The 14,122-nt window shown below is 30.7% G+C and overlaps 1 protein-coding gene across 1 annotated transcript in view; it reads left to right on the top strand.

Moving 5' to 3' along the window:
• Nucleotides 1–13,577, top strand: part of LOC123012411 (neuroligin-4, X-linked-like) — a 76,025-nt gene extending 62,448 nt beyond the window's left edge. Inside the window, exons 8-10 of the mRNA XM_044410299.1 lie at nucleotides 10,090–10,236; nucleotides 12,547–12,699; nucleotides 12,747–13,577. Coding sequence (XP_044266234.1) covers nucleotides 10,090–10,236; nucleotides 12,547–12,699; nucleotides 12,747–13,210 — 764 coding nt within the window. The 3' untranslated portion in view covers nucleotides 13,211–13,577. The remainder of the gene's footprint in view (nucleotides 1–10,089; nucleotides 10,237–12,546; nucleotides 12,700–12,746) is intronic.
• Nucleotides 13,578–14,122: the final 545 nt, after the last annotated feature.

Genomic DNA, 14,122 nt, shown 5'->3' with positions numbered 1-14,122 from the left:
AAGACAAATCAAATGCACTAAAAAAATTTCAAAAAGTTCACGCACTTTGAACTAAATATTTTTTTCTAATTTAAATGAATTTAAAATACTTTAACTTTAAAAAATCATTACTCAATAACTATTAGGCCTATTTCCTTCAAATAAAGACCATTCTAAAGGGATGGACTTACCCTTTAGAATGATATGCAATTTGAAATTGAATATTGGCAAACTTTTCTTCGAACAGCGTTCGAAGTAGATCGAAGTAATCTAAGAAAAACCCTACCAGTAATTTTTTTTTCTTCGTCACCATCGTGCATCTTTTTATTAGTAAGAATCCAAATTTTCACAACAATATACCGAGTAGTTTTTAAGATATGATTTTTTGAAGTTAAGGTTTGCTGTTAATCTTACTTAAAATTGCTTTTTATAAAAGTATTTATTTTAAGACTCTTCTTTTGCTTAAAAATGGTCAGTTGCACCTTCTTTGTTCTAATTAGAATAAACAAAAACTGTTTGTTTACTTAAAACAAACAAAGAGTGTCTGCGTACTAATTAAAGCAAATAAAGAGTTTCTTTGTTCTAAAAATGACCAGTGACCATTGAGCAAAGAGGATCTAGAAGTTTAAGGCACGAGCCTTAAATATGAGGGCAAATCTTTTTCAAATCAAATCACTTTCCATTCAGATTTCGACTTGTTCACTTTGTTCTAGCTTTCTGAACTTTTTTTTGAAATGTTCTCAGCAAATGCTTTCTCATAACTTTCTACTCATGTTGAATGCAATAAGTCAGTTGCTTCGTGTGCAACTGTTATCACAACAACTACTACCTACAAGCTAACTGAAGCTAATCGTGGAATGTACCAACAAAATAAATCAGGTGACTTATTGTATTAAACATCACTCGAAAATGATGAGAAAGCATTTGCTTAGAACATTTCAAAAAAAGTTCAGAAAGATAGAACAAAGTGAACAAGTCAAAACCTGAATGGAAAGTGATTTGATTTGAAAAAGATTTGTCCTTATATTTAAGACTCGTCCCAAATGTGAAAGAGTTAAACTAGATGTTAAACATTTACTACTATGTCCTGAAGTAAAAGGAATTCGCTCTTCATGTGACGTCGCTGATGACCTAAAAACCATTCTGACATCAAACTGGACAGCTCTAAAGAAACTACTCCAAAGAACCAAATACTACGACGAAATTTAAATATCTTACATGATTGTATTGTATATAGTAATATTATAATGTAATTACATTTTTTACGTTAGACGCTAATAACCCTTGCGGTTGAAGCGATTTCTTTAATAAAAAAAAAATTCATTTAAATTAGAAAAAAATTAATTAGTTCAAAGTGTGTGGACTTTTTGAATTTTTTTTGTGCATTTGATTTGTCTCACTGAGACGAACAAAATGATATAAAATTTGTCAAGTTGTCAAGACTTGACTTTTTTGTCGCCCTGTGTAATTTCACATTTTCATCTTTGAAAAAAATAGACGCTCTAGTTATCCATGACATTTACATCGACGGTAGAGCGTATTGCGTAACTTGATAACATAAACATAACTAAATTTTTGTTTGCAGTTTTGATTGTTTCCACGTGTGTTGTCTATCATTTTTCACATTTCAAGCGATACGTTTTATTGATGACCTATGTGTTATGGATAACTAGAGCAGAAATGTAAAAATCAGACGGTATTATTAGTATATTATTTTTTAGTTTTACAAAATACTATTTTATAATCTGTTTTTTTTTTTTTAAATTACCTGCTACAGTTACATCCAGGAAATGTCTGTCGATTTGGAAAAAGCCTTGACACCAAAAAGCTGTATTGTGTAAAATAAAAAAGTAAACTGAGAAAATTTTATGTTGACATCTTCGTATTTTACTTACTTGTAGATTATTAAAAAAATATTTTAAACAATAATAATTAAATTTTATAATTTCACAATTAACAAATTTAATTTTGCGGGGCCAGTTTGTTTTCGCTATTGGCTAATAGCCAAAACAATGTATGTTTTAAACATTAGTTGGTGAATTTTCTATTACTTTCTTCAACAACCAAAATTTTTAACCTTCTTTAAATTACCTGCTTTGAAAATGGTTCTAAGAGTAGTTAAATATATCAAAAATGACAATATACAGGGTGATTCACGAGGAATAATGAGCCTGACCAAATTTTCGATGCAACCGACATTACAGTTGTCGCAAAATAACTTGCGAAGAGTAATGGTGGTTGCATCGAGAATTTGGTCAGGCTCATTATTCCTCGTGAATCACCTTGTATGTATGTCTTACTAGTAACAAAAACAATCCTCAAAACGATTTTACATTAAAAAATAAAACCAAGGGTCTGACACTTTCTATACCCTAAAGTCTAAAATCTTTGCAATTACGTAAAGATCATGAATCATTTTTACATCTTCTGACCCAATTTCTGTTTTGAAATGTAATTTTAGTTTGCTTTAGTGTTTGAGTTTTTTTTAATCACAAAATAAAATAATTGTGAAAAATTTTGTTTAAGAACATTTTTGAATTTAGTTTCGAAAACATTGGCAATATTTTTAGAAAATTTGTTACGCATTGCTTGTATACAGATAAACTAAGATTCTGAACTTTGGCCCGGCGCATCCACCAAAATTAAAACACCAAAAATTTATATTTTCTAAAGCCTAAAACAACTGTTTGTGTGTTGTCCAGTAATTAAAAAATATAAAGCAATATCTATTATCTCTGTGTATCTTTTTGCAATGGGTTCATACACAGATCTTGCGAAAAAATGCCAATCGACTCGTGTTTTTTTTAAATATGTAGTTTCTGATAAATAGTTCTTATTTCTTGTTTTCTAAAAGTTTTTAAACAGTTTTTAATCACTCAATAGATATATTACCAAAAGTGTAAGATAATTAAGCAAAAAATGTTTTCATTTTATCGAATAACTACAGCAAAAATTCACATACTATTAATCGATTAGACATTTCTTTATTAACATCAATCAAATTATTTTGGTTTAAAATTGAAGTCAATGCAATAACTTATGACGAAATATTTATCCTCTTTTGTAATGTCACTTTATCGGTAATAACCCTAAATCCGATCAATTAAATTCAGCGTGAGCATACCGGTGTGATGTGATTCCTTCGTAATGGTACATTTGCGCCAACATTAAAGAGTTTATAACCTAACTATAGAGATACTGTAATTAAACTTGAGATTTAGCAGCGTCTTCTACAATTCAAATTAATTATTCTTCTGCAAACAGAAACGTCTTCCTTTATTACTGTAGGAGCAAACAGTAAGTGAGTTGGCTTTTGAAACTGCCATTACCTAAAATTTCATAATGCATAGGTACACTCGAAATGCAAACTTTGGCAAAACGAACTTTTAAAACTATGTAAAAATATCCCACATATGTGTTTCCGATTCAGAAAATCCTTACTCACCACAACTGCAGTATTTTACTGACATCAGATAATTCGGACATTTTGCACAAAACTTTTATTGCCAGAACTCACAAAAAGACAGAAATATGAATCCTGAAAAAACGCTTCAAATAAATTAATGCAGATAGTGAAACGTGGTTTATCGAAGTTAACTTTTGTGCAACATATTCCACTGAGATGGGTTTCCACAAATAATTGGATAAATAAAACAAGAGAGTTTTGATTGGTGCGAATGAAATGTCATAGGTGAATTGGTTGACTCGACTGGAGATAGAGATTAAAGGAAAACGAAGAGTGAGATGTGATTGCTGAGTTATTTCTAGCAGTAAGACTCCGTTTTGCATATTAAAATCATTTTAATCAATATCTTGCTTGCACTACCAGTGACTATCAATTTACGTATAATAACGCGCTCGCTCTTATTAAACTGACTCAAATCTAATTCAATCATGCATAATTTGACAGGATATCAGGAGCTTTTTTAATCCTGCTTGAGATGAGATAAAAAGATGAGTCTTGGCACGTAGGTAAAAATAAGACGAAATGAAAAGTTACATAATTTCTTACAACTTTTTCCGAGTTATTACAGTTACCAGAGTTAAATTATAGAACACTACGCACCTTAATTTTTTCAAACCGAACTTTTCTTCTGAAAACGGAACGTTTTTATATATTTAGGACTTTTTCCTTCAACTTTCAACTTCGATTTAATTCGAAAGTTAAAAGTTCACAAAACTTCAATAATTTTTTGTCTGCTTGCAAGCCGGTTTTTATTGTATTTCGTAACTGTGACATTTTTATAGATTTTTGGAAAAATTGTGAATCAATTTTGTCGGCTTAAATCGAGACAGAACCGCAATTTTTCGCGGCGACGTTGAAAAATTCAAGTAGCAATTAATGAATGGTAATTATCTAATTCATTGCACTTAAATGGCAATAAGATGAAAGCTCACTTCACTTAATTATCTTCAATTCATAGACGTTTTATTAAATCATGTTTCAGCGATACACTAGATTGAAGCTAATTAAAAAGATCTTTCATTTTTTTAATTGCCTAGTTTCAAAGAGCGTTATTTTATCATAATTTATCAAAAACCGTCACCAGCTCAGAAAATCTAATCCGTTTTCTGTCAAAATTCTTGTTTTATGTTTATAACACCTGAGACAAAACCATCAAATATTAATATGGCTTTTTATGCAAACATAAAATTGAGCTTCAAATTATTTCATTTTAACAAAACACGTTCCAAGTGTATAAAAAAATTTTTAGGTATTACATAGAAAGCTTCTTCTAATCCTCTCTCTTTTACGCCAAAATTATTTATCTCAAATTAAATAAAAAAAAAAGATTACCAAACATCTTTTACATACATATTTCTAGGATTTTTTGTTTAACAATTTTTTTGCAACATTTTTTTTAATTTCCACACTTATTTGTTAGCCTTTGTTACTTCCAATACCTCTAGAGTTTTACAGTTTATACAGGGTGCGCCAGAACTCGCGCCCCAGAGAAAAATGCCCTATAATGTAAGATACCAGAAACATGGAAAAAATGTTAAAAAAAGATTATCTATAAAAATTTAGAAGTTGTGAGGTTTTAAAGTTTGCCCCTTGACTCTATTTATTTCTGTTGAAAAAATAATTTTCCAATTTATTTTACTATAGACTATTAAAAGAGGAAGCAAAGAAGCTGTATCCTAAATTGTAACTCTGTTGAATGTTATTTGTGGCTTTCATTGGCAAAATTTTTGTCCCTTTACTAGATAATTCTAAAAAAACATATACAAGATCATCAGTATCATTAAATAGATATAAAAAAATGTCAAATGTCAAAAAATAAATGTCAAAATTTTTTGAAAGAATTTTTTTAACATTTTTTTCGTGTTCCTGGTATCTTACCTTACTTGAAAATTTTCTCTGGGGCGCGAGTTCTGGCGCACCTGTATAGTACACAATTTAGCAGTTAAGTCTTCCACGATTTTCAATGGAATTGATTTGGCGTTTTCTCCTTTATTATTTTCTCGTTTTTCTCTTAATTTTACGGTCTCATGAGACCAATACTAGTGCTCGCAATATAACTCTACCAAGCGACTAGCTTGACTAGCACACTTGCATAAAAAATAATTAATTCGATCTCACAAAATTTAACACCTCATAAATAATTAAAAAAGAATATTGTTTTTGTGTTGTTTGCATAAATTCATCACATTTAACTTTATTTTTATGGACTTAAATTGTAAAAATGGTGTTTTAGCCCAAATTTATTGTTCAATCAATTCAAATTATAATTAATTTAATTGAAATATTAGCGTCTAACGTGTGGTATTATGACTAGTATCACGAGCTATCATTTAATCTATCTAAGTTCTATTTGATGTTCTAGCTATAGCTGCAGGCGTGTAATCGTATTTGATCTCCCTATAATAGCTTATAAATAATAAAAATAGCATCAATTTTTAATAAATCAATTACGAACAGGTAATTTATTAAATTTAAGTTACAAAAAAATCTAAATGTAAAAAAAACTAAAACATTGATATGACTTCCTGTTTGTAAACGCTGTCTTTCGTTAATTAATTATGCTCTCATATAATTTAACATTGTAATTAAAATCTTTAATCTCATTTATTTCTCTCAACACAATCAGCTTTCGTTTAAACTTCGTTAAATTGTTAATTATTGCGCTACTTTGATCACAAACGATCATAAAAGTATCGACGTTCACACAGTTCCAAGTTTTACCAAAGAATTCTATTTTGCTCGGTGGTGCAGTTTAATTATTTAGAGGCAGTTTTTGTTCAATGTTTAACCTGATTAAAACTAATTGCAAAGACGATGAAATACTGTCAGAATAACGTATTAATAATTCGACTTATTAAATATTGATTGCTTTCCATATCTACCTATCCTCAATGAATAATCAGAGAATATTTGCTTTTTGCTTTCAAAGCTCATGAATTAATAACAGTTTCAACAGCAAACCAAAAACATCGCTGCGGGGTAAGTCACCTGTCACGACGACTCGAATGCAGATTTGGAACTCCTCATTTTGACGTTATCTGTTTTAAAGCAAAATTGCCGGGAAGTTGGTTTTTGTCACGATGAGTTTAAAACAAAAAATTGGAAAATTGCCCACATCAACCCGTTATTGTAGTTGTTTTAAATTTCGTTTTGTATTTATGATCTCCAATGCATGGGCGCCGACTTTTCATATTTTCAATGGGTGCATAAACAAAAAACTTTGTAAATTAATCGTCTTTAAACCAATACAAATAACATAAAAAGTTTCTATTCAGTTCTTCTATACTTATGTTGGTATAACTTGCAGGTCTTGAGAACAATTACGCGAAAAAACGATTTCTTCTTCCCAATTTCTGCTGAATTTAATGTATTTGATATTTAAAAGATTTAAAAACAATATAACTTTTTTATAGGAAAAACCAATAAATAACAGTAAAAAACACAAAAGTGGTTAATGTATGTAGGTAAGTATACTGGGTGTTTCCAGTTTTAGAGTTGAAAATTCACCTAGTAATAGAAGAGTACAGGAATACTGTAACCGATTATTGTTATTATTAAGAATGTTATTTAACTTCAAAATATTGGTACACGGTTTGAGGGTTACTGGAATTATTTTCTTGTTCAGATAAAATTGTATTGTTGTAACAAATAAAAAATTCGTATCCATGACAATGAAAGAGAAAAGTCACTTCATAGTTTTAACACTGTCATCATTTGTTTTGCTTTTGCTTTAGTTTTTATCAAAATGAAAATCAAAAGTTTTTATCAAAATTCGAAGATCTTCCAGCAAAATGGTTTCCAATAGGTTTGATTCGTTTTTATTATTGTTTTTCCAAATTTATGAACATGGATGGCAAAAAATATTAAAATAATAAATTGGTTGTCGTGGTTATGATTCACGGTGAAACACAAGGTAATGATTCTAATGGCCATTGTTGCAGCGGAAGCAGCAGTTCTCAAACACATAATATAAAATGAATTATTTCTTTTCACAACATGAATTTTTGTTTTGTATAGCGTATTAATTTTCTTCTACCGTGAATATCATCTCGTTAGAATTTCAACTTCATACCCTGTATTTACAATAAAAAGTGTAAAAACAATAGTAAATGTTACACTACTGTTAAAGAAAAAAAAATGACTTTTTTTGAAAATCTGCACGAATGTTTGTGTTGAAAACAGCAATTAATTGACGAGATGTGTAAAATTAGGGTATGCAAAAACTGAATGGTCTCAAAAATTGTTTCTTGGATTTTTACAAATTTTCAAAAATAAAAAAAAAAACATTTTTTTTAGATTTACCACGTTAAATTGTGAAAAAGTTAAAAAAAACTTTGATCAATCGGTCCGAGAAAGCAGTTTAATGAATTGATTTAAAAATTTACAGAGCTATTGGGCGTACACTTAACTGTAAAAAGACTTGGACACATTAGTCTCCCTATCAATATTTGTGACTATTCAATTCACCTCTCTTTTTTTAAATATTAACCAATAAAATAGCAGAGAGTTACTTTCTTATCCTAACAACATCAAATTCCAGCGAATATTTCACTCGTGGTAAAATATAACTGGATATTCAACTTTGCTATGACAACGAAATCATGTGTAACGCAAATTTGACATTTGGTTCATTGAATAGTCTGTTGAATACCATTCGTAGTCAAAGATTATATAATATTTTTATTCATGGTCATTACGCTTGCGAATACCATTCGTGCTACGCACTCGTGGTATTCATAACTAAATACCCCGAAACAACAAAAAAAAAAAAATCTCTTGTAAGAAATTTGTTCTAGTTTTTGAAACTATCCTTACATTCTCTGTGCTGAGATATCAATGATCAAAAACAAAAAAATCCATTTTCATTAAAAGTCAAATATCTCAGCGACAAATTGACGTAAAGAAAACATGACCATTTTTCATTGAGATGCAGTCTTTCAAAAATTACCAGAAAATTTAATTTAATAAAAAATGTTTGTTTCCTTAATTTTTTAGTATAGTGTATGAAAAGTTTATGTAGAAGAATGTTTTATCGTTCTGTATTGTATTTGAGATAATAATATTAATAATAGTTATTTTTTAAGAGTGTGTTAGGTAGCGTTTTATTTACGCAAGAATGTTCAATCGCGAGAACGTCAGTTCGAGCGGTTAATTTTCTTAAGAGGATAAAACGCGACTAACACACGACTGCAATATAACGTTTTATCCACAATCACAGGCCCAAATTATTCCAAACTTAATTAAAAATTAAACTGACATTTAAACGTCACGCCAAATGTGCTTTCAGTTAAACGTAAAGAGTAAGCTGTTACGCGGTGCGCTGGTTACTAACAGTGGAATAAAGTTACTTTATTTCACTAGTGGATAAAGTGGTACTTTATACGCATCTAAAGTGTGAAATAAAGTCTCTTTATAGAGTGATTGTGGATAAAAATCTTGTTTCGAGAATTTTTTTACTGAAAAACTTAATTTTGAATTAACTTGAAAATGGAAAAACAAAATAGGATAACGTAATATTTATTTGTACAACTAGTTTTGAAAGACATACTTTTTTTTCACGAATTTGCAGTTGATTAACGAGGGCTCTGCCCTGTACACAACATTTTTTTGCATAGTGATAACCCCAAGAACCCCAAAGACCAAAAAGATATCAATTTGATAAATCAAATCGTAATGCATCGCGAGCTCTATGTAACGAACACTACAGAAACTATAGAAATATAACTATCGAAATCGTTTAAAAAAGTATAACTTTCTATACGATTAATCGTGATGAAAATTCAACTTTTATAATCACTATGCAAAAAACGATGAATTTGATCCATTTTCTCGAAGGGGAAAATAGTGTAATGGAAAATTTAAGATATGTTTGATATTAAAAGTGATTTTAAAGAATGCAACGTTACTAAAGAAAGATTAGAATAAATACGAAACTCCAAATAAATATTATTAAGAATTATTATTATATTTTTTTACCCAGCACCCATTAATAAATATCAATGAGTGCATCCGCCCTTTTGCACCCATGTAGTCGGCGCCCGTGGTCTTCAGTTGACTTGAGTTGTATAGTCCTAAGGGTGGCTTTTTCATCGATCACGTATCGCACCAAATAATGAAAAACGTAAGTTAGAGCAATCATAAATCTGTCAGAGCCTGAATAGAGTTTAGCTGGGAGTTACCTTACAATGTTGGACCATTTCCCCATCTTACAACAAACTCCTTAAAGAAATCGGCTCAAAGTGTCCGATATACTGTAATCCGTGATAAACTCTTGTTATTCCAGCGTATAATAGACACCGTCAGTACGACCAGTTAGCACTTTTTCAGACTTTCACTATCTATAAATTCCTAATGAAGGATAAATTGATCCTCGAGCGGCATCTGCTACTTCCTAATTATTGGAATTTATTTATTTGCGACATCCGCTCAGATTCTGATTTACATCGGCTTAAAATGTGGCTAAAAATGCATAAACCTGGAGGGTTTTTTTAATTTTGGCGCTTTAAAGATAATAAACGTTATAAGTTAATCGGCTTACAAGAAAACAAGCGCTAGGAAATCTCTAGTATACACAATTTATCAGAAAGGGCGTAAACGTCGTCCGCTCACCCTCACTCAACTTTAACGACTTAATTCTATTACAGCATTAAAGCCAAAGATGAAGAGCCACTACCGGGGCCACAAGATGGCCGTTTGGTTGAATCTCATCCCGCAACTGCATCAACCAGGAGATGACGACGTCAGCATGAGACACCACCATTTCCACGAACGAGAGCCTCATTATTATGCCGGTATGTAATAAAAGACAAAAATTAAGTTTATTTTTGTCTGACTTGCACAATATTCCAAGCACCGATGCTCACGGTTTTTTTGTCATCTGAGTTTGCAGTTCTCGATGAAAAATTGCAGCATTTAACCCAAATAAATATCTCAAACACAAGTTTCACGTATTTAGAAACATAATACCTAGTGACTGAATTTAATTTTTTTTCACAATAAGATATTAACCAGAATTTAAACTTTTGACAAAAGCGAAGTTATAAAAGAGGATTACCTAAAATTTGATTTTTCTTAAAACCATTTTTTATAATTTTGATATACATATATTTACGATTTTTTTCTTTAATTAAACTTAAACGAAGCCACTTAAAAAATTTGATTACATAAAATCTAATTTGTGTTAGACTTCTTTATTGTTTTAAATTATGTTTTATACACTGTTTTTTTCCTTTTAATTTCTTTACGAGTAAATAGCAGTTTTATTAATTAATATTTTTACAACAACAAAATAACTCTTTATTTGCTTTAATTACTACGCAAGTAAACAAACAGTTTTTATTTATTGTAATTAGAACAAAGAAGGTGCAATAGACCAAGCAAAAGAAGAGTCTTAAAACAAATAATTTTATAAAAATGCAATTTTAAGTAAAATTAACATGCATTTCTCCTATATGGCGCAATACCTGAATAGAAAACCTTAACTTCAAAAAATCATATCTTGAAAACTACTACCGCGTAGTAAGAATTACCGATATTCTTTTGAAAATGTGGATTACAGCTAATAAAGAGATGCTCTACACGATGGTAATGATGAAAAAAAATTACTTGTGGGGTTTTTCTTAGATTATTTCGATTTATTTAGAACTTCTTGGAACACTGTTCGAAGAAAAGTTTGCCAAATTTTATATCATTCTAAAGGGCAAGGCCATCCCTTTAGAATGGTCTTTATTTGAAGGAAATCGGCTTAATAGTTGAGTAATGGTTTTTTAAAGTTAAAGTATTTTAAATTCATTTAAATTAGAAAAAAATTATTTTGTACAAAGTGTGTGAACTTTTTAATTTTTTTTTAGTGCATTTGATTGGTCTCACTGAGACGAACAAAATGATATAAAATTTGTCAAGTTGTCAGGACATGACTTTTTTTTTGTCGCCCTGTGTAAGTACATATTGGTATTATTGTCAAATTCTGTAAAACGAACCCTTAAATAAATTGTATACTTGATATGATTTATTGATTTTTTTTACTATTGAAGAGTTCATTGGATAAAATTGAAACAAAACGATGATCTTTTCTTTCACAATGATTACGTTACAAATTACGGTTTTAAGAAATAGCATTACATAAAACATTATCTTTTTAATTTTGTTCTATTCACGTTTTTTTAGTTAATGTCAGATGTCTTATATACTTGTATTAAATACTCTTGGAATTATGCAAAAACACAATCTGGAAACCATAAATAAGCTGTCCATTTGAATTAATTTATTATTATTATATTATTATTTTTTTTTACGAAATTGAAACAAAAGTTTATTGTTTAGAATATAATTAAAATATTGATTTTTCAAATTTGATGATGCTTTTATTCCACAATTATTTTGATTAAAAAGAGAATTATAAACAATTTATGTATATTTAATAATTTATTTATTTAATAATTTATTTGTAAAAGCTTTAGGAACGGTTGTAACACTACGAGTATTGCAAAATTACTTTGCTCCCCCAAAGCTTTTGTAAATTTTAAAATCTTAATATTAATAAAAATATTTTATTACTTTTTAGTAAGTCTCTTAAAAACTTGTTTTTGAAAACATTTTTTATATATTTTTATTCTTCATTTAACTAAAACAGAACAATTTAAAATAAATAACCTGCAAGAACGCAACCTGGAACCCCTAAATAAACCATTACTTGGCTTAATTACCTAATTAATTTATTTTTAATTAAGTGTTTGATGTAGAGAATCTAAATGAATTGTTGAAGCTGATACTGTTCCTTTTTTACAATCATCTTAACAAAAACAATTAAAATTATCTAAAATTTATTTTTCCCAAACATTTTTGTTTTGTTTGCCATTATTCTTCGTTAACTAAAACAGAACAATCCAAGATGAATAAACATCAAACACTCTTTTTGCAAATTGCAAATTCTGCAAGACCGCAACCTAGAAGCCTTAACCAAACATAAATTTATTCTTAGAATAATAAAACTGCGTCTTTTCTCTCGTGTCACCGCAAAAATGTATGCTTTCGATTTCCTTTTAATTTCGGCGCTGGTTATTGCTTTGCATACAATTTATCAAGTCGGTTTTTCATTGTAGGTTCTGTCAGAGCGGAATCATTCACTCGCTTACCGCCGCCCCTGCACCCGGCCTCAATGACAGATTCCCATATCGCAAACGGAGAGGGGACCGAATGTGTTCCCAACACTACAGCTGATGACCAACTCGTCGACGATGATGAATTGAACCTAAGTAAAAAACCCTTGCAAAATTGCGCCCCATTCACAGCCCTGTTCCAGGCGACGACGAGACCGGCGAGGAGCTCCTCCAGAAGCTGGCCACCAGACACTACTACAGCTACACAGCCGCTCTGGGAGTCACCGTCGGCGTGGGCTGTCTGCTCCTCCTCCTCAACATGCTGATTTTCGCCGGCATTTACTACCAAAGAGATCGCGATCGCCGAAGACAAAATCATGTCCGTTCCTCACGCTCGAATTCATCTCCATCAACAGAGACAATACCCATGTCACATCGGCCTTCCAGCCCCGACAATTCATCTCGCCAGTCGCCCATTATATGTAGGAAAGAGAAACAAGAACTGCCCCCTTCTTATAGCACAATTCCGAAGAGTCCATCTCGCACAGATGTGCCTTCCTCGAACACTTTGAAAAAGGAGAAACCACCGCCGCCGGTGAGGACGACGAGCAATTTGTCGGGAGGAACCGTCAAGAAAAGAGTACAGATTCAAGAGATATCGGTATAGCAATCACAGAATGAGGTTTGTTCCTCAATGAAACCGGACGTCACACCCGAACACGAAACGGTTAAACCGCCGTGTGATCTAGTTTCGTTTCAGTTATAACCGAAACTGAAATAATCGACAGTTTGAAAACTATAGAAAGCTATGTAATGAGGACTAATCTGATGTAAATATCTAATCTTCAATACTTGATCTTCGTTTTAAAGGTCTCTATTGTATAACTTAGAACGATTTAAAGGAAAATTACCGAAAATAATGATTGTAAAAGGTGTTCCTTACTGTTTACATTTTTTGTTACCTATATGAATTTCTGTTGAACACATGTACCAATGTTTTTGTACATACAGTCTTAGGAAAATTAAATAACGAGAACAATCCGAACTGGTTTTTCTACCCCATTTCTATTTTTAAAAGTTCTTGCCATCTATTACTGCGACTTACATCAGGCATTTATTTCCGTCCAGATCTCCTTTATCCTTTGAAAGCTTAATCCATTTTATCATCTTAATGAGAAAAAAAGTTGAAAAAATAGAGAACACTCACAAAGACGTTCCTTTATAACAGTCCTTTAGACATAAATAAAGACCTGCAACAATAACAAGGTATGAATCGTCTTTTCAAGCCTCGTGAGAAGTTGCATTTGACGGAATAAAAAAATATTCCTGTAAGTGTTTGACTGTAATGCAAACATAAAACAGCTATAAAAATTACTAAGCTAAATTTGCATTCATCACATTTGGCGAAGCAACCGCAATGCAGACAAACAGTATATTTCACTGCATGTACTGTAAATTGTCTCAATATCTTGTTGAAATGGATGTTTTGATGTCTAAATTTAAGGATAACGATAAAAAGAATTACCTAATTCAAGTAATCGATCTGTGCATAGGATGCAGACAATGCATTTTACTGTGT

The sequence above is a fragment of the Tribolium madens genome, unplaced genomic scaffold (genome assembly GCF_015345945.1).
Source record: "Tribolium madens isolate multiple individuals breed KSU strain unplaced genomic scaffold, Tmad_KSU_1.1 Scaffold_96;HRSCAF=242;Tcas5.2_LG5, whole genome shotgun sequence".
Taxonomy (NCBI): Eukaryota; Metazoa; Arthropoda; class Insecta; order Coleoptera; family Tenebrionidae; genus Tribolium; species Tribolium madens.
Note: the sequence above shows the minus strand (reverse complement) of the source record. Positions and strands in the feature narration are given on the sequence as shown.